The sequence below is a fragment of the Notamacropus eugenii genome, chromosome 3 (assembly GCF_028372415.1).
Source record: "Notamacropus eugenii isolate mMacEug1 chromosome 3, mMacEug1.pri_v2, whole genome shotgun sequence".
NCBI lineage: Eukaryota > Metazoa > Chordata > Mammalia > Diprotodontia > Macropodidae > Notamacropus > Notamacropus eugenii.
Window position 1 is genome coordinate 289789633 of NC_092874.1, and position 24977 is coordinate 289814609.

Sequence of the window (24977 nt, forward strand, 5' to 3'; positions counted from 1 at the left end):
ATAGGATCACAGATAAGAGCTGAAAGGGACCTTAAAGGTCATAAAGTATCACTCCCTCAGCTCATATAATGAGAAAACTGAGGGCCTGAAGTGATTTAGGATTATAGCATAAAAGATCTGGAGATGAAAGGGACCTTCAAGGCCACTTCATCCACCTCCCTCATTCTAAAGAAATAGTGTTCTCTCTTCCACCATCTTCAACCCTCATGAAGCAATTTTTCAAAAACACAACCACTTTCTGCACAAACACACATGGTCCAGCAAACAAATCCCACATTGGCCACAGCCAAAAATGTGTGTCTCCTGGATTTTAAGTCCATCGTCTTAAAGGCAAGAGCCAACCCCTCTACTTTACAGATGAGGAAACTGAGGCCCACAGAGATGACAATCATAGAACACAGATTTGGGGCTGAAAGGAAGCCTGCAACTCATCTTGTCCAAGTGCCCCCTTTAACAGAGAAGATAGACTCAGATAGAGGAAGGAGTCTGCCCAAGGACACCAGGTCCCAATCGGGTCCTCCTTCCATTGTTCCAACCTGCCTCGTGCAGGAAATACTTGAAAGTAAGGTCAGAGAGAAACAAAATATCTCAACACTTCATTTCTTTTTTAAAGAAAGGGTTGGACCAGAGGATCTCTAGGGCCCCTGCTGACTCTAATTCCTATGCTCACGTAAGTGACACAGACAGGATTTGAACTCAGATCATCAGGCTCTCTCCCAGTCCAAGACTTTCTCCACTATATCTCACTGACTTCTCAAATGTGCAAAAAAAAAAAAAAAATTTTAGGGATCGTGAATTTTAAAAAAAGTGTTGCTGGAAAAGAAGGCTTATAAGGGGATAGCAAAATATCAACAACATTGACTTTTAGGGCTGGAAAGCCCTTTGGTTATTGTTCAGTCCCAGGAGGTAACTGAGAATCAGGGGAAGTGAATTCCTCCAGGGAAAAGAGAAGCCTAACACCAGAACCTCAGCTTTCTTTTTTTAAAATCTTTTTCAAATGTTTTTACTCATTTAAATACAAAATAAGTGGAAAAAAAGAACATTTCCACATACCCAGTAGACATAAAGAGAGGAATCACTATAAAACCATGGATTTCCACTTCAGACCACTTACTTTTCTTTAGAGTTCCATGTTTCCTGGCCCTGCACCCAAGACTCTACTCACTTCCTAAGGCACAGGTCAGATCACATCACCTTGCTTTTCAGTAAAATGCTGTGGCTCCCTAATGAGTAGCTAGGTGGTGCAGTGGAAAGAGCACCAGTGCAGAAGTCAGGAGGACATGAGTTCAAATGTCACCTCAGACACTTGGCACTCACTAGCTGTGTGACCTTGGAAAAGTCACTTAACCCCAATTGTCTCATCCTGGGTCATCTCCAGTCATCCTGATGAATATCTGGTCACTGGATTCAGATGACTCTGGAGGAGAAGTGAGGCTGGTGACCTGCACAGCCCTCCCTCACTCAAAAAACAAAGTCAGGTGCAATTCATGTCATCATTTCTCTGATGGAAAGGTCTTCTTCAGCAACGAAGGATGAACACACACACTTGTGGCTCCCTGTCACCTGGACAATAAAATATAAAGTCCCTGGTTTGGCATTCAAAGCCCAATATGCCCTGCCCCCTCCTGCCTTTCTAGGATTCTTACACCTTAATTAATCCCTTCTCCATACTCTATAAGCCAGCAATACTGGTCTCCCTGTTGCTCCCAGGAGACCCTCCATCTTCCACCTATGGGCGTTTTAAGGCTACTCCCCAAGCCTGGAATTCTCTCCATCCTCATTCCTACCTTCCAGTTTCCCAACATTTGAGAGTCACAGAACCTGAGTACAAATCTTGACTTTTGTCAAGGAAGTCATTTCAGCTCTCAGGGTCTGTTTCTTCATCTACAAAATGAAGATCACGTTGATGACTTTTAAGATCTGATGCCCTTCTGGGAAATTAGTGGTACAAGGGTTAGAGTGCCAGACCTGGAGTTAGGAAGATTCCTCTTTGTGAGTTCAAATCTGGCTTCAGATATGTCCTAGCTGTGTGACCCTGAGCAAGTCCCTTCATCCTGTTAGCCTCAGTTTCCTCATTTGAAAAAATGAACTGGAGAAGGAAAAGGCAAACCTCTCCAATATCTTTGCCAAGAAAATTCCAGGTGGGGTTATGAAGAGCTGGTCATGACAGATTAAGGGGTTCAGACTTGTGACTTCTTTAGTATAGGGAAGGTCCTTGGAAGTCAAGCCCAAACCCTTCATTTTTTTTTTTTTTTAGAGAAGAGATTTGCCCAGATGCTACAGTTAGAAAGCCGCAGAGGAGATATTTGACCTCAGATCTTTCTGATTCCAAGCCCAACAGTGTAACTACTAGGCCAGGCTGCCTCTCTCTGTCAGCAGTCCCTTGGTCCCTTGTGTTGTCCACTAAATTGATATACAAAATAGCCCATGGAGTCCTCTAGTCTTTCAATACCTACAGATCTAAGCGAGACTGGGAGTCCCAGGACAAATGGAATCATTTCCCCAAAGGAGATAATGTCCATGGTAACAGTTGCCTGGTAGGAAGAGGGATGGAGAGGGAAGATTCGATACAATGTATCACCTTGGGGGGGAAGAGGAGCCTGAGAGGTGTAACAATTCTGCTCAAGAGCATCATTAACAACAAACAGGAGGGTTCAATTTCAGCAGCGTTAGGCCCGATACAAGGAAACTTACACAGCCCTGGCCTCACCCATCAAAGCTTACATTCTTCAGCGATCTCACTTCAGGACGCTCAGGCTTTCTCTGCGGGGCGGGGAGGGGGGGGTCTCCCCAAACCCCCGCCTCTGCCCTTCCACCCTTCTGTCCCTTAACCTCGGCCACGCCCCATGTCTGGCTTCAGATCCGATCTCTAAGCCTCCTCAATGATACAGCCCTGTCTCCTCTTGCCCAACGGTCAGCTCCCCCAGGACCTCTGGTGCACCCGCACCCCAAAGCCAATGTGGGCTGGCCCCGGGCTTGGCTCTGAGGCACAGTTTCCTCCTCTGCAAAGGCAGGGATGGACTAGAAAGTGCTCAGGCCTCTTCCTACTCGAAAGCCAGGACCCCTGTGACTTCCCTGGGACTCAGTTTACCACTTTGTAAAATGAAGGGGTTGGACTAGATTAGCCCTGAGGTCCCTTCCATTCTTAGTCAATGAACCCTGTTTCCCTCTGTAAAATGACTGGGTGAGACCAAATGGCCCGCCCCTTCGGGCCTCAGTTTCCCCCTCTGTAAAATGAAGGGTTTGGCTGAGATGAGCCCTGAGATCCCTTCCAGTTCTAAGCCTAAGAGCCACAGGGCTCAGTTTTCGCCCTCTGTACCCCCCGGGGTTCCTGTGTACTCAAGGCTTGTGATCCCTCCCGGAAGCTCAGCCTCCTCACCCTCCCAGCGGACACTGAGGGCCTCAACCCCGCCTCCCCACGCATGCGCAGGCTCCACGTGGCGCCTTCTTCCTCCTTCCGCCGGCGCCCCGCTCCTGCTCCTTCCGCCTCCGACCCTCTCTGTACGGCGCCTAATGATTACGTACAAAGCGGGGAAGCAGAAGGCCTCTGTTCCTATTGGCGGAGTTATGCCCCCCCCCCGTGACCTTCCACGAGCCCCGCCCTCCAGCCGGCCTCGGTCTGCGAGCCTGTGACATCTTCAGATCCGCGTCGAGAAGCTCTGGCTCCAACCTTCTTAACTCGACTTGCGGCATCTCTATTCCGAACCGACTCCATGAGGCGCAGCCGGCAGGTGACGTGCGTGGCGTGGGTAGGCAGGGGCATCGCCAAGGAGACCCCGGACAAGGTGAACAGAGGCGGCGCGTCCCTTTGGGGGTCGCCGGGGGTGTTGAGGGGGGAGGCGGGGAAAACCTCCGTCAAGTTCCATTGCCTACCTCCGAACCTTTGCCTGGGCTGTGCCAGACGTTCGGAATGCACTCCCTTCTCACTGGCCTCTTTTAGAACCCCTAGCCCCCTTAGAAGCCTAGGCCAAGCACCGCCTCCTGCACAAAGCTCACCTTGTTGTTGGCGCTGCCTCTTCCAGAGTTACTTTGTATTTAAAAGAAACACAAAGTATGAGTAAAGTCAGCACCTGGTGTGCTGAGCTAAGAGTTTGGTTGTTTGCCCCCGGTGCTGCTTCTGCGGGTAGGTGCCAAGAAGGGGGTCAGTGGCACTGCCCACAGGCCCCTGGACACACAAGGAAGCTGAATAACCCGATCCATAGAGAGCAGAGAGCCCAGGCAGCCAGACAGAAGGGCTGGCTTGGGCCACCTGAGTCACAAAGCCTGGGGGCAAGGGAGTCCCCAAGACGGCTGTGGGGGGGGGCCACAGGGGCTGGTACAGAGGGGCCAAGAGGGATGGATCATTAGTGACCATTGGTGATGAAAACAGTTAGGGTCTGGGGGTGAGGGGACAGATTAGGATGGGCCTGAGAAAGGAATGTCAGTAACATTTGTTAACAATAATTCACATTTCTATAACTCTGTAAGGGTCACAGAATGATTTCCCCACAGCAGCTCTTTGAAGGAGCTAGTGCCAGTATTATTCCCATTTTACAGATGAAGAAGCTGAGGCACCATGAGGAAAAGTGACTTGCCCAAGGTCAAGGTGGAATTTGAACCCAGATCTCCCAGTGCTCTTGTCACTGAGCCACCCTGAGGGATTATCTGATTCAACCTCCTTGTTTAAGAGGGCAGTGAGGCCCACGGAACTCAAGCCATGAGAAACTGAGGCAGGATTCAAACCCTGGCCATGGGGGTTTCCAAAGGAGGCCTTTCAGAGGAAGGAAAACAAGGGTGGGATTTAGAAGGTCACAGTTACAAAGTTTCCATTGATATTAACTGTATTGGTCTTTGGAATGTCCTGCAACTGAGATTGCCTGAAAACTCCTCTTACTGTTCATGTCTCCGTTTCCATGGTAACCTGGGCAATTTTAAATGTCCTTATAGGTAGAGCTAAGTGAGGATGAGGTCAAGCGTCTCATTGCCGAAACAAAGGAGAAAATTAGGTGAGTTTTTCAAAGGTTGTGAACATTGGGGCCATGCATCCATTGGCCTTCCACATCACTGCCTCAGCTGCCAGCCCCATGTCTGTGCCGCTTCCCAGGGCTGCCCCCTTCAAGCTGCTGCCTTAGGTGCCAGCTCCATGCCCATGCCTCCCCTGGACCTCTCCAGCCTGGTCTACCCCGTCCCTCAGTTGACTGCTCCTCTCTGGGGCCTTTCTTTATCCCCATTAGTATCAGTCTCCCTTTGGGGACTACACGTCCCTCTGTTCTGTAATAGTTATCTGTGTTTATGTCTTATCCCCTACTAGCATGTGAGCACCATGGAGGCAGGAGATGTGTGTAGCCCATGGAAACTATGTGTCTTCCTCCTATGGCACTGTGTTTATTGAATTAAAAAAGAGGCCAAGAGGTGTCAACTACCTGACTCTCCATCCTTTGCACAGAGAAATAGATATCAGTGATGCAGAAGACTCCACAGAGGGTGATGCAGAGCAGGCCCACACGCAGGCTCACACAGCCAAGCCCCCATCAGAGGGTGCCCTCGAGGGAGAGGGGAGTGACGCCGAGCTGGCCGAGTATGAGCTGGACAAGTACGATGATGAGGACACAGGTGAGGGCTTTCTTATCTCTGATCACTGGTATGTCCCAAATATGTTCTTCCATGCTTCGGAGGCTCCGAGGTTCTCGTCCCCTGCATCAGCCAGGCTAGCTTACTGCACGTGCTTCGCAAACCAGAGGTGCAGATGGGCTTTGGAACGTGAAAGAAATGTAAACTGCCATCATTACCTAAAGCTTAGTAAGTGCAGTACTAGATCATAGAACTCGGTGGGTTGTAGAGCTCCTCGGGTCGTAGAACTCACCATCTACTGTACTAGATCATCGGCTCCTATATCGGAAGGTGAAAGGGGCCTCAGGCCAGCCTGTGCATCATACAGAGGAGAAGTCTGAGCCCCAGGGAATAAGCATTGGGGGTAGGATTTGAACCCAGGCTCTTGAACTCCCAGTTCACCATTTGGGGATCATGTATATTATCCATGTCCTGCTCTCAAGAAATGTTTTAGGGGGCGCGGAGCCAAGATGGCGGAGTAGAAAGACAGATACTCAGGGTCTCCCCCCACAGCCCATAAAGTACCCGTAGAGAAGGACTCTCAACAAATTCTGGAACAGCAGAAGTGGGAAACAACAGAGTGGAGGAAATTTCCAGCCCAGGGTGACCTGAAAGACCCACAGGAAATGTCGGTTGCATCGGACACGGAGCGGAGCGTGGAGCCCAGCCCAGCCTTGGCCACGCAGCACTGCACGACAAGACTCTGGGAGGAGGACACCTTGGGGGCGAAATCTCCAGTAGCAACAGAGGGTCCTCAGATCCCTCAACCCACAGGAGCCAAAGGTCAGTGACAGGGGTTTTTTCAGCTGGCCAGGAAGGGAGAAGGGCCTTCCCATAGCTCCCCCCTTAGGCAGTGTTCACAGAGGCCTCCTTGGGCAGGCCACAACAGTTCTCAGGGCAGCCCCTACGTCAGCCTGCGTACATTGTTGGATCGTAAAACTTCTGGGGGCACTGAGCAGCTGACTCTTACCTCACACCTTTGTAAAGGCCCTGAAAGAGCTGGTCTTTGTCTCACACTGAATAGCAGCCCTGCCCATCCAGTTTATCTGAAAATCAGTCCCCAGCACTGACTTGGTGGAACTGGAGGCCAGGTGGCTATGGAGAGGTAACTGCTAAGATTCTGGACACAAAAATCTCCCTGCTTTCAGATCAGTGTACACACTGGATTGTGCCACCTTGGAGGGACTGAGATATTACAGATTCCCAGATATACCCTACTCTTGACAAAGGACCCAAAAGTCAAATAACTGGTTGGGAAAATGCCCAAAAAAGGGAAAAAAAATAAGACTATAGAAGGTTACTTTCTTGGTGAACAGATATCTTCTCCCATCCTTTCTGATGAGAAAGAACAATGCTTACCATCAGAGAAAGACAAGATAAAAGTCAAGGCTCCTGTATCCCAAACATCCAAAATAAATATTCAATGGTTTCAGGCCATGGAAGAGCTCGAAAAGGATTTTGAAAATCAAGTAAGAGAGGTGGAAGAAAAACTAGGAAGAGAAATGAGAGAGATGCAAGAAAAGCATGAAAAGCAGGTCAATACCTTGCTAAAGGAGACCCAAAAAAATGCTGAAGAAAATAACACCTTGAAAAATAGGCTAACTCGGTAAAAGAGGTTCAAAAAGCCAGTGAGGAGAAGAATGCTTTCAAAAGCAGAATTAGCCAAATGGAAAAAGAGATTCAAAAGCTCACTGAAGAAAATAGTTCTTTCAAAATTAGAATGGAACAGATGGAGGCTAATGACTTTATGAGAAACCAAGAAATCACAAAACAAAACCAAAAGAATGAGAAAATGGAAGATAATGTGAAATATCCCCTTGGAAAAACAACTGGCCTGGGGAATAGATCCAGGAGAGACAATTTAAAAATTTTGGGAGCACCTGAAAGCCATGATCAGAAAAAGAGCCTAGACATCATCTTTCATGAAATTATCAAGGAAAACTTGCCCTGATATTCTAGAACCAGGGGGCAAAATAAATATTGAAAGAATCCACCGATCACCTCCTGAAAGAGATCCAAAAAGAGAAACTCCTAGAACATTGTGGCCAAATTCCAGAGTTCCCAGGTCAAGGAGAAAATATTGCAAGCAACTAGAAAGAAACAATTCAAGTATTGTGGAAATACAATCAGGATAACATAAGATCTAGCAGCTTCTACATTAAGGGATCAAAGGGTGTGGAATATGATATTCCAGAAGTCAAAGGAACTAGAACTAAAACCAAAAATCACCTACCCAGCAAAACTGAGTATAATACTTGAGGGGAAAAAATAGTCTTTCAATGAAATAGAGGACTTTCAAGCATTCTTGATGAAAAGACCAGAGCTGAAAAGAAAATTTGACTTTCAAACACAAAAGTGAAGAGAAGCATGAAAAGATAAACAGCAAAGAGAAGTCATAAGGGACTTACTAAAGTTGAACTGTTTACATTCCTACATGGAAAGACAATATTTGTAACTCTTGAAAACTTTTTTCAGTATCTGGGTAGTGGGTGGGATTACACACACACACATACACACACACACACACACACACATAGAGAGAGACAGAGAGCACAGGGTGAATACAATAGGATGGGATTGTATCTTAAAAAAAATAAAATTAAGCAGTGAGAGAAATACATTGGGAGGAGAAAGGGAGAAATGGAATGGGGCAAATTAACTCTCAGAAAAGAGGCAAGTAAATGACTTTTCAGAGGAGGGACAAAGTAGGGAGGTGAGAGAAAAAACATGAAGCTCACTCTCATCACATTTGACTAAAGAAATAAAATGCACACTCATTTTGGTATGAAAACCTATCTTACAATACAGGAAAGTGGGGGATAAGGGGATAAGCAGGGTGGGGGGGATGATGGAAGGGAGGGCATGGGGAGGAGGGAGCAATTTGAGGTCAACACTCATGGGGAGGGACAGGATCAAAAGAGAGAATAGAAGCAATGGGGGGCAGGATAGGATGGAGGGAAATATAGTTAGTCTTGCACAACACAACTATTATGGAAGTCATTTGCAAAACTTCACAGATATGGCCTATGTTGAATTGCTTGCCTTCCCAAAGGGAATGGGTGGAGAGGGAGGGATGGGGAGAAGTTGGAACTCAAAGTTTTAGGAACAACTGTTGAGTATTATTCTTGCAACTAGGAAATAAGAAATACAGGTAACGGGGTATAGAAATTTATCTTGCCCTACAGGACAAAAGAGAAGATGAGGATAAGGGAAGAGAGGGATGTTAGAAGGGAGGGCAGATTGGTGATGGGGTAATTAGAATGCTCAGTGTTTTGGGGTGGGGGGAGGGGAGAAATGGGGAGAAAATTTGGAACCCAAAAATTTTGTGAAAATGAATCTTGAAAACTTAAATAAATTTTAAAACATTAAAAAATAAAATAAAAAAAGAAAGAAATGTTTTAGGGAAACAACATTTAGGTGCGTGAGACAGTGAGAATGGTTCAGCCCCTTGGGCCTTGAGTAAGCCTGTGTCACGGACGAGATGGTGGACGATGAAGTTCTGGGCGTGATGAGTGCTAGCCGTAAAGCAGTCTCAGTAATTGGGAAGGGGAGACCTGGGTGGGGCTAGGCTGGTGAAGAGCTTCTGGCAGGAATGACCCAACATGGACCTTGACTGACTGAGCCCCAGGAGTTTGCAGGAAGGAGACCCATTAGACCACCCTGCCCATGGTGCCTCCAGCACCCATCCCATCCCATCCCTCACACTTGTAACCTTGGCATCCTCTTTGGGCCTTCCCACTTGTCCCACATGCTGATCCCACCACCGTGTCTGTCATCGTTCTTTGTCCTCTTTTTCAGGCTGGGTCACACACGCATCCCCTCCCACCTTACCCAGCCTGGCCCTGTCCCAGTACTGATCGGGGTAGGACATTTAACCACCTCCGTTTTTCTGACCTGGGCTGGCCAACCCTTCCCTAGGCAGCCTGGCAGCCCTCCTCTCACGGGGACTCCCAGATTGGTGCCTGCCGTAGTGCAGCCCCCAGCCTCAGCCCACCTACAGCTCTCCCCACTCTCACAGTCACTGGCCTTGGCTGCCCTCAGGGCACTGCCACACAGGGCTTCCATGCCTTCGCATGCTCTCCTTTCTTTGAAATATCCTCTCAGCTCCAGGGTGACACTTCCTAACCTTCCTCAAAAGCCCTCCGTGGTTCCTTGTTGCCTCCAAAGCCACAATCTTAGTTGGCATTTCTGGCCCTCATCCCCAGGCCATCCAGAGCAGGGGCTTAGCAAGTGTCCATTAGAGATGGCCATTTACAACTGGATTTCTGCTGCTGCTGCCTTCTCTTATAGTGCAAATAAACCACATGTAACTGTTCACTGAAGCAGCAAATGAGTGGTTGGTTAGATACATAGAGAGAGAGAAAGGGGGAGTGAGGGAGAGAGTGAGACAGACAGAAAGCACGAACGAGCACAGGGAAGGCCCAGCCTGAATGTGGACAGGACAGTGGGGGCCAGGGTGGGGCTTTGCATTTTGTGACTGCTTGTTCTAGAGAGATGATCTTGAGCCTGTTTGTGCACGTTCTCATTCCAGGCACAAGGACTCTTCGGGAATCTTTTTTGGGGCTCACAGTCTTTGGGAGCAACAATGAAGATCCTTACGTTACCCTCAAAAATACAGTAAGTCCTGAGGCTAGTCCCCACCAAGCACTTGTGAGGGCTGTTTGTGCCCTCCCACTCGTCTCTGTGACACGTTTCTTCTGTTCTCCACCCTCAGGACCAGTATGAACATGAAGACTTTGTGATTAAGCCTGGCGACAACCTAATTGTCTGCGGCAAGGCTGAGGATGACAACTGCGACCTAGAGGTGCACGGTGAGTGCGCCTCACCTGCCACCCGAGGGGGTCATGAACCCCATCTCTGCCGCCCCCAAGGTCTGTTACAGGGGCCTTTGAATCCCCTGCACGTGGCTCCCCAGACCTCGGCCTCTCTGGCCATGCCCCTTGTCGTGTCCTTCATGGGGGTCAGTGGGCATTATCCTCCCAGGGCCTGGGAGCCACAGCTGCTTTGTCAGGAAAACACGGCTCTTCTTTCCTTATGGGAGCTTAAGATCATGGACTTCAGAGCTAGAAATGACTGCAGAGATCATCAGGGCCCTCATTTCATAGCTAGGAGGCCCCGAATGGTATGTCCAAGGTCACAACAGCTGGAAGGGCAGGATTGGTCCCACTTTGATGTATCAAAAAGAATCATTTTAGGCTTTCTTCCTACAAATCATGGGGTTGATTATTACAAAAGACCCATTTGGTAATTCTGTATTTGTTGTGAGCTGTGGAGTTCATACCTAGCATCAGCATCTAGTATGTGATTAATAGTGGCCCTGAGGAGCCTCTCTTGTGTTCCTGTGACCCTGATGTGGTAGCTTTGACCTCTGCCTGTTGACTCCCTGCCCATTGGCACAGTGCATTGACAGGTCACGGGTATTGTATCTCTCCAGTGTCTCCCCTTCCTTCACTTCTTTCTGTTTTCATTCCTGCCACCCTAGGACAGGCTCCTATTTCCCCTTCCCCTGGTAACTGATCCCTCCCCTCTCATAGGTCCTGTGTTCTCTGCCAAATTCCTTTCCTAAAACTCTGATTGTGTCCCTCCCCTGCTCCAGATCCTGCTCTGTGCATTGCCTGCCAGGTGCACTGGGGTCACCCCAGGACGGCCTCCCCTGCACTCCAGACCTGTCTTCCACCACTGCCATGATGCTCAGTACCCAGCCTTTCTTGTGTCCATCACCTTGTCATCATCCATATTCCATGAGAGGGCATACCTCACCTAGCAGCCTTTTTTTTTGATTGTAGTATCCCATCTTAAACTAGCATCTATCCTGTTTTGGAGTTCAAGAAAGGTAGTGTGGAGTAGTGGAAAGGGCTTGGTTTGGAGGCCTCATTCCAGCATTTCTTAGGTAGGTGACCCAGAGCAAGTCCTTCAACATCTCGGAGCCTCAGTTTCCCCATGTTTAGAAATGAATTGCTGCCTTCCCAGCATAGACAGTCAGTCACTCAAGGCTGCTCCGCCCTGGGCAGAGACATGTGAAAATGTTCATTCTAAGAACCTGAAGAAGTGATCGCCAGGGTCATCTCAGACCAGCTGTATGAGGGCTGTGGACAGCTTGAACTGTTCTTTATCCAGTCACCAGGTCACAGACTTTGAGTCAGGGGGAACTTTTAGTCTAACTCTGCATTTTACAGTTTAGGAAACTGAGGCCCAGGGGGAGTAAGAGTCTTGCCCAAGGTCCAGGTCCCACAAGGAGTGTCAGAGGCAGGATTCGAACTCACATCCCCTACCTCTAGAAGCACTGCCCACTGCCCCACACAACCACTCCGTTGTGCTCAGAGCCAAACATTTGTTAAGGAGAATGCTAAGCTGGGCCCAGGGGTGACACAGGGATGTCCTCTTAGGAGAGGCCTTTGTCAGATATGGGAGGACAATGACAATGTCCAATGACAGTAATGATGGCAGCAACTCACAGAATAATGAGAATGGCGAGCATTGATGGAGCTCCGTAAAGTTTACAAAAATATCATCGGATACTTATAACCTTGGGAGCTTTTGCTTCCGTTATGCCCATGTTACAGATGAGAAGACTGAGGCAAACAAAGGTTAAGTAACTTGCTCAAGGTCACACAGCTAGTAATGTCTGAGGCAGGATTTGAACTCAGGTCTGCCTGACTGGGCCCAGTGCTCTATCCTTATTTTATTGCTGTGAGGGATGTTGTGTAAATGAGAGTGCACGTGCACATACATGTACACATGCACATGCATGCACACACGTACACACACACGTTTGCAGACTGGTTTCCTTCAGACAGCACCAGTCTATTAGTGTGAACATTTTTATCTCCATCTTTACAGAAGAGGAAACTGAGACTCAGAAGTTAGTGACTTGCCCAGAGTCCCCAGCTAGAAAGTTTCAGAGGCAGGACTTGAACCCAGGTCCTCTGTGCTCTCATACAGCTCTAGCTGCTCCCCTCCCTCCCCCATCATTGGTACCACATGGTCCAACCTCGTTCGTATCTGTTATGTCTGGTGTTCAGCTCAGCTGAGGGGGCTGTGGGTTCCGTTGACTTTTAAAGTCTCTGTCTTGTGGCCCTAAAATTTGTTTCCCTCCATTCTTCCAGTTTATAACCAGGAAGAAGACTCGTTTTATGTGCATCATGACATCATCCTGTCTGCTTATCCTCTGAGTGTGGAATGGCTGAATTTTGATCCCAACCCTGATGAGACCCCTGGTAAATATGGCATGTCTAACCTTTCTGAAAGAGGGGGCCATTTGCTACGGTTGGAAAGGATGCTCTCTGAGGCGGACGCTGTGTGCATACATCTTCATAAATCTCATGTCATCTACACCTTGCAGACTCTCATTTCTCAGCTGGCCTGTCTTCTGGGTTTGGGGGAGAGGTGGTGATGCATTGGCTGGATTGTTAGCAGAGGAATGGTAACCATGAGCAGGGCATGGGGCAGTGATGGGCTCCAGGTAGCCACACTGGGAAGCCAAACTGTTGGCTCAGGTAGCAGCGTCTGCAGCAACCTTAAGTGACCAGGCTCTTTTCATAAGAAATCACTAGCGGAAGCTCGCAGGCCCAGGCAGAATCGCTAACAGATCTGGGTGCTGATCCCTCTGCCAACCTAGGGATATCTATGATGTAGAAAAAAGGCTGCCTGGCTCGTGAGTCTATCCTCAGCCTCACCCATGCATGTGCAGGGAAGGCCACACGTCTGTCAGTTTCAGAGTCAACAGCCGTCTCAGTAACTGACACGTACCTCAGTGTCGGATGTTTTTCACCTTTCTGCGCCTCTAAAGCCAGCCCATGAATTGTAGCTGCCCCATACTCTGCCCTCTTTTAGGAAACTACGTGGCCGTGGGCACGATGTCCCCTGTGATTGAAGTTTGGGACCTTGATATTGTGGACTCTTTGGAGCCAGTGTTCTCACTTGGGAGCAAAGACAGGAAGAAGAAGAAAAAGAAGAAAGGGAAAAAGGTAAGGAGAAACTTGGAAAGCTCTGAGAGGCTGGCAGGCGGACTGGCCCAGCCCCTGCGGGCTATCCTGGCCACAGCCATGCCAGCCAAGGCTTGACTTCGGATGAACCTGAGGAGCAGCCCCTTCCTCCAAATACCCCCTCTTCTGGGCAGTGGCCTCCCCCCCCCCCCCGCCCCAGGCGGCATCTTTGACTTCCAACAGCTGCTTGGGTGGGCACCACCCCCTTGGGTATTCTTAGTCCCTACAGAGCCTGTAGAATGAATGCTCAAGGGTCACCCCTTCCTCGGCTGGTATGGCTCCTAGTTCCTGTGCTGGATAGTAGATTTAAGTATGTCTGGCAGTTTCCTGTGCGTGCTGCCCAGATCAAAGAATAAATCCTGCCTCTTTATTGTGAGAGACACAGCCTCACCTTGGAGGTAGAGTCTGAAGGCACCATGGACATCATTTATTGCCACTGCTTTCATTTTACAGAATGGGAAACTGAGACCCACAAAGTTTCCATGACCTGTCAGAGGTCACACAGGGAAATAAAAAGTGACCTGTATGTGTAGCCCTTTCAAGTTTATGGAATACTTTATGCACCTCGTCTCATTTGAACATCAAACAGCCCCACGAGGGAAAGAGCACAGGTTTCATCCCCATTTTATAGATGAGGTACAGCGACTTGCCTAGGGTCACACAACCCATACGTATCAGACATGGGATTCCATGCCAGGGTCTCTGACCCCAAATTTAGGGTCTGGCCCTTTGGATTAGGGATGTTCCAAACCTTGGAACCCTGCCACCTCTAGCCTTTCTTCTTCATGACCAAAAGACTTCATTATCATTAGGAATAAAATAATTGAGGATCACTACCTATTCCAGAGCCGATCAGCTGAAGAGACCCCAGAGGGACACAGCGATGCCATTCTCGATCTTTCCTGGAATAAGCTAATCAGGTAAAAACATTTTTAAATAACTAGTCCTGACAGGCCATTTTCCCCATTAATAACAACTCTCACAGACTGGATCTACCTCCATCTCTCTGGGTGTAACATGGGGCTTTTTTGAAATAGTAACAGCCCCTTCTCAGAATATTCTTGAATAAGTGAAGGAAATGCTGAATTTCACTTACATCTCAACATCAAACTAACAAGCTTCTGGGAGGTTTTGCCCCATCTGAGAATCTCTGGAGTGCATATGCTCACTGTACTGATGGGGGCTCAGTCATGTTATATCTGCTGCCCCTGACTTAGGGGTGTCTTCCATAGAAGCACCCACCTGGCATTGATTGGCTGGGCACTGTGGACCTTGGCTCCCCTGCCCACCCTGACTCCCCTACCTGTTCTGGCTTCCCTGCCTGCTCGGTCTCTTCTCCGCCTTACTGTTGGCCCATTGCGCTGTCCCTCATTGTGTGAGGAGATGCCTTGGAGTAGGGCATTTTTGTGCCCTGGACCCTTGGGGAGGCTGGTGAAGCCTTTGGACTCCTCAGTCCTTTCTTTTTTAAAGACTAGATCTTCTTCTCACGCAGACAGGAAGTGCAGAGTTAATTCACCACCTGTTCCCTCTGCTGATTAGCTCCACTTCTGCCCCAGGCCATTTACTTCTGCTTAGGCAGCCTGGTGACCCTCATTGGCTCCAGACTTAGTGCTGACACCTGCTTGACTTCAGCCGAGCTGTACCCCAGAACTCCTGAGCCCAAGAGATCCTCTGGGCTCCACTTTCCAGGAATTAGGAATCAATTCCAGGCTTGCACTGTCCCACCCAGACAGAATCAAGCTTTTACTGGCAGTACATAAAATCCATAGAATGACAAAGTAAACCAGTGGCATCAGAAGACAATTCTCACACTACTAACACACAAGTTCCCAGACCCACATTAAGAACTTCTGCCCCAGATAGTCTGAAGCTGGCTTTCCCCTGAATCTTACCACAGGCCTTTAGGTAGAAAGATGGGCTGTTAGCCTTGGGTTCCCTGCTGTCATTCTTTGTCCTAAGCTGAAATGTGAGACGTATAGCAGCTGGGGAAGGGAGAGGGGAACCTGGGAGTGTAGGGAAGGATGTTTTTATATGTTCTTTGTATAACTAAAGTAAAAAACCCTAGAAAACTTAAGGTTGTGTTGTCCTCTGTCCTTAGCGTTCTCCTCTATCCTTAGCGTTCTCCTCTATCCTTAGCGTTCTCCTCTATCCTTAGTGTTAGTTGAGTGAGTGCCTGCTGTCCAAGGCAAGGGGTGGGGTCTCTAAGGGACACACCATGTGCCTGTGGGCACTTGGAGAATAGTGGGGGGTAGGAGCCCCATGGACAAGGGGGAGAGAGTCAGGGACAGAGAGAGTCTAATGAGAAATACCAGGTGATTACAATGCAAAGGGAAGAAGGCACGCAGGAAAAAAAAAATTGGAGGAGCCTGGGACATGGCCCTGGGTATGTACAGGGAAGGAGACCCTGACCCCCTCTGAAGCTGCCTGTCTCCATGGTCACACTGCCCCAAAAGTAGAGATAAATTAACTACAAGGCTGCACTAGCATTCCTGCTGTGGTTTAAAAGTCTACCTGGCAGAGGCTCCTAGCTTGGAGTTCACGGGGTTCCCTGAAAGGATTACAGGAGATTTGTAGACTTGGATGGAGGGAAAAAATTACTGCTTTACTTTCACTAACTGAAATCTCGCATTCTTTTTAGTTACTTAAGAATATTCTGGAAAGTCTTTCACAGACTGGCTGCCCAAGGGGTCCATGACACAGAGGTTGAGACCTTGTGTTATATGCAAAGAAAGAAGGAGGTGGATCCTGGCAGGGAGATGTTCACAGATCACTTTCTGTTTCCCCTACAATATCCTGTTGAGTCACCGCCCCCCAGAGTCATAAGAACCAGTTAAGAGTGTTAGAATGGACATTGAGCAGGAGGTGTCCGGAGTCTGCCCTGAGTCAGACCAAGAGGTTGTCACCACTTTCCCTGGACTTTGTTTACCTCCCTGTCATCCTTTTCCTGGGATTCTGCAGGGTTTCACAGCCCTCCCTCCCCAAGGAGCCAAGCCTTCTCTTTACCTCCCTAGGCCAGGATCACCCCAGCCATTCCCAGTCACTTGGCATCTCTGTTTCCAGTGTTGGTGTCATGAAGCACCTGGGTCTGGAGTCAGAAAAACCTGAGTTCCAGTCCATTCTCGGACACTAACTGTGTGACCCTGGGCCAGTCTCTTTACCTCTCTTTGCCTCAGTTTCCTCAGCTAGAAGATAGAGATAAGAACAGCAACCTCCCAAGGCTATTGGGAGATCAGATAGGATGCTGTTTGAAAAGTGCTGAGCCCAGTGCCTGGCACATAATAGGTGCTGTGGAAATCCTCATATTCCCTTCCTCCCGACCCCCTTGAATGTTTTTCTGCGTTGGGGTCTTCTCTGGAGTACAGTACAATAAGATCTCGAGATCACAAGATGTGAACAGTTCAGTAACTTTCCACCTGGCGGCTGCCCTGGCAGTGAAGGAGGGTCTGTTCAGGGAGCTTTCTCATCCCTCCCTTCTTCCTAGTTTTGCTCTGTCAATGGATGGAAGGTGACACTTCTGGATTGTGGTGTTTTTTCTCTGAGATTGTTGGTAGCTTGTGTTTGTTCATGTTCTCTGGCCCTTGGCCAGTGGGGCAATGGCTTCACATGGACACTTTTATGTAAGTCGGCACAACTCCTTGTTCCTGGCCCCCTCTGGCTCTGCTATTACTTAAGTGTGATCTTCCTTCTGTTCAAGTCCTCTCCCTGTAGCTCCAAGGTTCTCCTTTGCTTCCAGAGCTAATTTCCTTTTCTTTACAAGAAGGGGCTGGAAAAGGAGATGCAGCCCTTGGCTCAAGCTCTGTCTTACTGCCTCAGTTTGGGGTCCTTGCCAGGGCCTGCTGATGAGTGACTGGCTTTAAGAACGCTGTATGAAGGAAGGACTTGTTTATGGGTTCTAGAGCAAGGACACTGGTTTCCAATAAAATCCTCACCATCCCAAAATGCCTGCTCTTTGCACCGCCGTCAGCCTCCTTGGAAGGCCTTTCTTGGGAGGTCCTAGCATTTAAGTAAGAGAGAAAAGAGTTGGTTGTGATTGGTTTGGAGAATAAACCTAGCCACCCAATGCTGAAACAGTCGATGCACGTTGTCCCAATGTGAGTGCCTCTGGGGTCCATGGCAGAGTTCACGGTGCTTCCAGATACTTGTGACCAAAACACCAGCTCCGAGTGTCAGATCTCTGCAGCTTGTTCAGCATGAACAGCAAATGTCCTCACAACAATGGAGAGGTTTGCCTAACGACGGCAGGTTTACATAGGTCCCTGACGTCGGTGTGCTGGCTGTGCTGAGTGACCAACGTAGTTCCCTTTGCCCAGAGAGTGGACCTCCCTGTGTCTGCTGCACAGCTCACATGGTGTGTGGGCTTCCTAGACCAAAGGACCACTCAGATGACTTGGTTCCATCTTGTCTTTCTTTTGACTTGCTACTTTTAATGCTTTAGCTGAACATTTAGGTCTTAGTCTTCAGGTGCAGTGTATTAAAGATACCTCTTTACTTAATGCACAGAGGGAAGTTATCTCTCTTTTCCATGTGTTAGGCCAAGGTAATACTCTGGGTTTTTCGTGAAGGTGACCTGCTGTTTTTCTTTTCTCCTTTTCCAGGAATGTGCTGGCCAGTGCATCCGCTGATAGCACAGTCATCCTATGGGACATGGCTTTGGGCAAGCCTGCAGCTAACCTAACCTTGCACACAGACAAGGTGTGTGATTTGGTATTTCCTCTCTGGGGGCGCCAGGTGAAAACCCACACTATTTCCAGTAAGACAGATCACCTCCATCTCACACATTCCAAGATCCCAAGCCAAGTGTCCTTCAGCTGCCAAAGAGAGGACTGGAAACACATCGTGAGGGGCTCTGAGGGAGCATCTTGGTTCTGTGTTCTTCTAAGAGGGTGCCCTAGCTGCCAGCTTGTTCTTGGGGTGCACTCAGGTGGTCTTCCCTCCTCCAGGGCGGAGATCCCTAGATAGACCATACATGTCTGCTCAGGCCTCCTGAAGGTTTAGACACTGGTCTCCCCTTCTTTAAAGGGTTCATTTTTATTGGTAACTTTTCTTTTCACATCTTCATTTCCAAGTATATTTCAAGCTACCTGTTGTGACAACAGATGTTAGAGAAAGAGGGAAGAGTCAGTGAACAAAGTTAGCACATCACCCGGGTTTGATGGAACATGTCACCCTCTGCACCCCTAGCCCCCCCTTCTGTGAAGAAGGGGAGCATGTGTTTTTTCACCCCTTCTTCAAGGCCTGACTTAGTGCTTATGATACCAGTGGGCTCCGTTTGGAGTTGTCTGCTTTCTCAAGCTGCATCTGGCACTCACGGATTGTTGTGCGCCTCCTTCAGGTTCAGACGCTGCAGTTCCATCCATTTGAACCACAGACCCTGATTTCTGGCTCATACGACAAGTAAGCGTCTTCTCTGCGTGCCCCAGCGATCTCTTGGGAGCTTTTCTGGATGGGTGTGGTGTTCTGGGGAGTCCTTGCTAGAGTCTCTACCACAAGAGTGAGCAATGATTGGGGCAGCATGCCAGGGACGGTGGGGGCATGCTGGCCCTCCTGGTGAGCTTTCAAGTGGTGATGAAAACACCAGCCCCAGACGACAGGCCCCCTGCTGCTTATTCAGCAGAAATGACAAAGGGAACCCAAACCACTGAAGCCCCCTGAGCAGGGACCGCCCCTGCTGCCTCTCTGCACCACATCTCCAGGCAGACTTAGTTGTGGGAAGCGTCTCTTCCCTCCATCCTAACAATGGTGGGAGCAGCACTTTGGTTTTTAAGAAGCTGCTACAGCCCTTCCTCATTCAGTGAATTTGTGCCATTAGCCATTCCAGGGCCATTGGCCTGGAAAGGAGTTAAACCCCATCTAGTCCAGCTTCCTCCTTTTACATGTGGGGAAACTGAGGCCCAAGAGGTTGAATAATTGGCCTAGAGTTAGAGGTAGTAAGCACGTGAGGTGAAATTTGAACCCAGGCCTTGTGACTCCAGAGTAGCCAGTTTTACAGTTTGCTAAGGGCTTTATCTCCTTTGATCCCTACAGCTACCCTGCGAGGTGGGTGCTGCTATTATCCCCATCTTATAGATGAGGAAACTGAGGCAGAAGTGAAGTGACTGGCCCAGGGTCACCCAGCCAGTTGTAGGTGTGTCCTACTCCCCTGAAGGAGCAGCCGGAAAGCTTAGGTTGACACAGCCCTTTGCAGTTGTTAGACATTGATCTTGTCTCATTCTCCCAATGGTCATTATTATCCCCGTTTTACAAGTGAGGACATAAGTGATTTGCTCTGTGTCCTATTGTAATGTTAGTAACTGAATAAGGGCTTGAACCAGAGATAACACTGTGTGCCTGTGTGTCGTGCCCACATGACCCTGCTGTGCAGGGAAGCGGCTGACATGAGCTGTTAACCACTTACCTACTCTAGGCTGGGTAAGGCTGTGGTGTCAGTGGAAGGGGAACCCCCAGACCACCTCTGCCTTTGAGCTAGAGAGACTGCTCAGTCCCTTCCTCTTAGGAGAGAGCCTCAGGAGGAAAGGAAGAAGGGTTGGAATTCTCTGTCACTGCCAGTGCACCATTACCCTATGCAGTGTTAGTGGCCAGCCTGGGCTCTTCATGTTCCCTCTCCTTGGCTCTCCAGATCTGTGGCCTTGTATGACTGCCGGAGTCCTCAGGAGAATCACTGCCTCTGGAAGTTTAGTGGGCAGGTGGAAAGAGTGACCTGGAATCACTTCTCTCCGTACAATTTTTTGGTAAGAACCTGTATAGAACTTGGAGCTTTTCTCAGAGAGGTCGGCCTTGCAACTGCCTATAAGAGGTTCCTCGGGTCATCCCAACCCCAAACGTGCCTGGGCATCTGCTGTCAGGGCATTTTACCAGCTGAGACTTTGCAGAGGGTGCAGGCTTCACTCTGCACGGATGAGAGGAGCCTGAGCTAGGATCATCGTAGTTTCATTCTGGTCCAGGGAGATAAGAAACAGGCGCATGTGACAATGGGGAGGTTTGGTAAGAGGAATGAGGAAAGGATGGAGGGCATCAGAGAAGGGGGCCAGTGTTGGAGCTGGGCCTCCAAGGCTGGGGAGGAAGTGGAGGGTGCTAGGCCGCCTCTGGGCATCCAGCCTAAGCCAGGTGGAAGCTGGCTCCAGGCCTGAAGCAGCCCTGCTGGGAGCGCCTTCCCTCCCCGTGGAGGTGGAGGCATCCTTCCATCCACTCTCTGGTAGCTTGTCCTTATGTTGTCTCCTCCCCCATTACAGTGTATGCATTGTGAGGGCAGGCTTGGCTTTTTCCCTTCTCATTAACCCAGCTTCTAGTGGTAACGATGCTATAGCTAGATTTATAAAACACCCTAACATTTGCAGAGTCTTTTATAAATATCATTTGATCTTCACAAACATGCTGGGAGGTCAGTGCTGTTATCATTCCAGATGAGGAAACTGAGGCAGACAGAGTTTAAGTGACTTGCCCAGGGTCCCACTGCTCCACGGTTCCACTGCTTTTAAGTGTCTGAGGTCAGATTTGAACTCTGGTCTTCCTGACTCCAGGCCTTGAGCTCTGTGCCTGATGTGATCCAAGTGTTTTAATAGGAAAAGACAGTGGCAGACAAGGTTCCGGTCAGTCTTGGAGCAGCCTCTTTTGTCTGCTGACTGAGGGTCACTCGGTCAAAGGGCAAAATCTCTGTCCAAGTGGATGCATCCTTGTGGTTAGAGTTGGTTAAAGGAAGCACTCGATACGTGATTGATTGACTGATGACAGGTGCCCACTGAAGCCTCAGGTCCTACCCCCTCAGGCCCTGTTCCCTACCCCCATCCCCCACCCTGCCCCCTTGGGCCCTCTCTGCTGACTGATAGATGTCTCCTTGTCCCTGGTGGCCCCCCTAGGCTAGCACAGAGGACGGCTTTGTGTATAATCTGGATGTACGTTCCAATAAGCCCATCTTTACACTCAAGGCGCATGATGGAGAAGTTTCCGGTGAGTACAGACAGCCCTTCCCTTCATTCCTCAGTATTTATTGGTGAAATAAATACTGGCATAAAGGAGATGAAAGTCTGTTCCTTTGGGTGCCCATGGTGCCTTTCTCTCCAGGACTCGAGCTGAGCAGTCAGATCAAGGGCTGCCTCGTGACCTCCTCTTCAGACAAGTTCGTTAAGATCTGGGACATCTTAGGAAATAGACCGAGTCTGGTACATTCCAGAGACATGAAAATGGTGAGCAACTCCTGACCCTCTTCTGCCCCAGGGCCCTTGTCATAAGGGAGGGCTGGCCCCCCTTGTGTTGAGGCATTTGGGGCTGGAGGCTCTTCAGTCCCTCCTTGGCCCTGCTTGACATTGAGCTGAAGCTGCTGACCTTAAGGAGCTGCTTCTCCCTGACTCAGTGCCGTGATAGCCCCAGCGATCGCAGCTGCCAAAGGCTCTCTAAGTCTGGACAGGAGAAAACGATTGTTCCAGGAGCCTCTTGGGCATCCTTGTCCCCATCTCAGAGAATAAGGAAACGGCCCAAAGTGGGCTGTCAAGTCATCCTAGGCCTGTGGGGGTGGACATGGTGCGTGGGTCAATGGGTACTCAGGCATCAGGTGGGGCTGCCAAGGGCCATGGGCACCCTCCTTGGTGACCGGGGTGTTGGAGGTGCAGGAGTAGAGGGTGGCCGGATGTACCCTGGCACCAATGCCCAATCGCTCTCCTTCCCCAGGGCGTGCTCTTCTGTACTGCCTGCTGCCCGGACTTGCCTTTTGTTTATGCATTTGGGGGTCAGAGAGAAGGGCTCCGAGTCTGGGACATCAGCACCATTTCTGCAGGTAAGGGCTTCCCTTCCCTGGTGTGGTCCTTGCTGGGCCTTCCCTTGGTCTGAGCGCAGACGGTTGTGGCTGGAGGGTGAGAGGGCACTCGGATCCTGATCAGCACTGGCCAGGCTCATGCGTCTCTATCATCCTCCAGCCTGGGATATCATCACTGCCAGAAGCTCCCTCTGCTAATGCCACTGGGCTGCCGCTTGGCACCTAATGACCTCAGAGTGATGTGGGGGTGTGCAGACATTAAGTGACTGCCCAGGCAGGACCAGAACCCAGGCTTCAGGCTTTCCTGACTCCAGGACCTTCCCTCAGACCACCTTGGGTGGGACTCCTGCATGGGATGGAATTTGATGAAAAGCATGCAGAATACAGAATAAAAAAGCTCCTAGTGATCGGATCCTCCCAGCTGTGGAGCCAGGGGGGCACAGCATGTAGAGGAGTAGCTAGAAGGAAATTCCTTCCTTCCCCATCCCCAGGCTCTGTGGTGCTAATCTCAAGCCTGGTGGGCCTAGGCCCCTTTGCTTAAGAGAGCCAGCCAGCTTTGGGAAGGCTGTGCAGACCCCTCTGGATGCCCCCTGCGCTCAGCCCAGGCCTTATCTCTGAGGTCATTCCATGTTGGTCACTAGTGTCAGTCCTTCCACAAGTGTACCAGGCCCAGGAATGGGAGGAAGGAGACTGGACAAGAAGAAGGACAGTGAGAGGGTTTGGGGCTGGTTCCCCTCTCTGAGGCGCTTCCCTGCCTCTGGGGGTGTCTTGGTCTTGGCTCTAGTGGTTTCTCTTGTTGGAAAAGGAGCAGTTTGGGTTTGGGGTTCACTTCCCTCATGGGCCTTCCCTGGTCACTTGTCCTGTGGGAGGTCACAACCTTCAGTCCCTTGTTTCCTTTTCAGTGAATGAAGCCTTTGGGCATCGAGAGCGGCTGATCATCACTGGCCAGTCACACTCCCCGACCAGTGGCTCCCTCCCCCTCACACAGAGGGACAGTGGGGACACAGACACAGCCATGGAATCTTAATAAATCTTTCTTTACCTTATGATGTCTTGCTGGGTGTCCATTCACTGCTGCCGTGGCAGGCCGCACAGGCTGACCACGTGGGCTGACTGGGGAAGGAGAGCTTTGCCCACCAGCTGAAATCTTTCCTTTTTGGAGGAACCGTGAGTGGGGGTGAAGGGTAGGTTAGTGTAGTAGATGAGAGTGTGTAGGTCAGTGTGAGTGGGAAGTATGTGTAGGTGCATAGGTGAGTGTAGGGGAGGTGTGGGAGGGTGAGTGTGTTGGGGGTGTGTGTGGGGGGGTGAGTGTGGACACACCTGCACGTGCCATCTGCCCTGTTCTGGTCAAAGCCCAGATCTGAGGAGGAGGGTCTTGTTATTTCACATAACTGCCAGAATTCCCAGGTGTCCAAGCTGGCCCAGAGTACCCGCTGTGTCCCCTGGGGCTTCCACTCTCAGGAGGTCTGGTTGTGTCTTTTTAAATAACATTTCTGCCCTCCAGGGGCCCTGAGGTCCATCCTATACTCTTTGAGGGCAGATATCGATCCATTGGGGTTTCTGCTCTCAGTTTGAGTCAGTGCTTAGCTCCTAAGTCTGAGCTATCTGCCCTGTCCTGTGCTCCATGCTGAGGATCCACAAAAGTGGATCAGTCCCTGCCCTCAAGGAGCTTACTAAAGGATGCCCCTCGAACACCAGCCTGGAGGTGGGGAGGCCTGAGTTCAAATCCAGATTGCTGCGGGACCCTGGGAAAGTCACATTACCTCTGCCTGCTCAGTTTCCTCATCTATAAGATGGGGGTCATAATAACCCCCATTCCCTCCCAGGCTTATGGTGAGGCCCTTCAAAGGCCCCTCCCTTGAGCTAGCCCAGTGCTGAGGGACAAATGACACTGCCACTGCTGAGGCACAAGGTTGGGAAGAGACTTCAGGGAGGTGATGGATCCAGGTGAGCTGTCTGGTCGTTGCGTGCGCTGAGGTGGCCAGGCAACGTGTGAACAAGATGGCTCAGAGGCATCTGAGCTCTCAGACATGAGGCTGTCTCGTCCCCTTGCTTTACAGGAGAAGAAACTGAGGCCCAACGTGGGGGAAGTTAACTTAGTTTCAGATCTGCAGATCTCACTTTACAGATGAGGATCAGAGGCAGGTCCTCCCACCCAAAAAATGGAAGCACCTCAGTCTGGAAGCAGCCCTGGTGTCTCCCTCCCTAGATCCACCCCTGTAGCCCTCCAGACTCAGGGCACCCCGCTGTGAGGCCCACCCCTTGTGAAGGGGCCCAGACTGACCTTTGCCCCTCCCCCTCCCCTCCTCCCTTTCAGGTGCCTTTGATGTCGTCTCCTCCCATTGGAGTGTGACTGATTGGAAGGCAGGGATGGTCTTGGCTTGTATTTGTCTCCCCATCGCAGTCAGCACTGGACAAGTGCTTGTCTCCTTTCTTCCTTCTTCCTCCCTCCCTCCCTTCCTTCCTTCCCTATCTCCCTTTCTACATTCAAAGAAATACATTTAAACAAAACACCCAATATCAAGTCCGCATCCAAGCATGTATGCAGATGCCCTCATCACTCTACTTCTGGCATCTCTTTTTCCGGGGCCCTCCTGAGTTTCTCCATTCCTCGGCTGGACTTAGGCCCTCTTCCTGCGATCTTTCGGCCACAGTCG

General features: G+C 49.9%; 1 protein-coding gene across 2 annotated transcripts; it reads left to right on the top strand.

The window, feature by feature from the left end:
• Nucleotides 1-3435: 3435 nt before the first annotated feature.
• Nucleotides 3436-23366, top strand: PWP1 (PWP1 homolog, endonuclein). 2 transcript variants are annotated; one of them, XM_072655842.1, is made up of 16 exons: nt 3436-3785; nt 4927-4985; nt 5426-5592; nt 6103-6372; nt 10121-10206; nt 10304-10400; nt 12696-12806; nt 13423-13556; nt 14421-14494; nt 18170-18266; nt 18907-18968; nt 20191-20302; nt 21428-21518; nt 21633-21754; nt 22236-22341; nt 23223-23366. In XM_072655842.1, the coding sequence occupies exons 1-16, from the start codon at nt 3714-3716 to the stop codon at nt 23345-23347; spliced, it is 1785 nt and encodes a 594-aa protein (XP_072511943.1). In that variant the 5' UTR covers nt 3436-3713; the 3' UTR covers nt 23348-23366. The 2 variants fall into 2 exon arrangements, with proteins under 2 accessions (XP_072511943.1, XP_072511944.1); XM_072655843.1 differs by lacking the exon at nt 6103-6372.
• The last annotated feature ends 1611 nt before the right edge of the window (nt 23367-24977 follow it).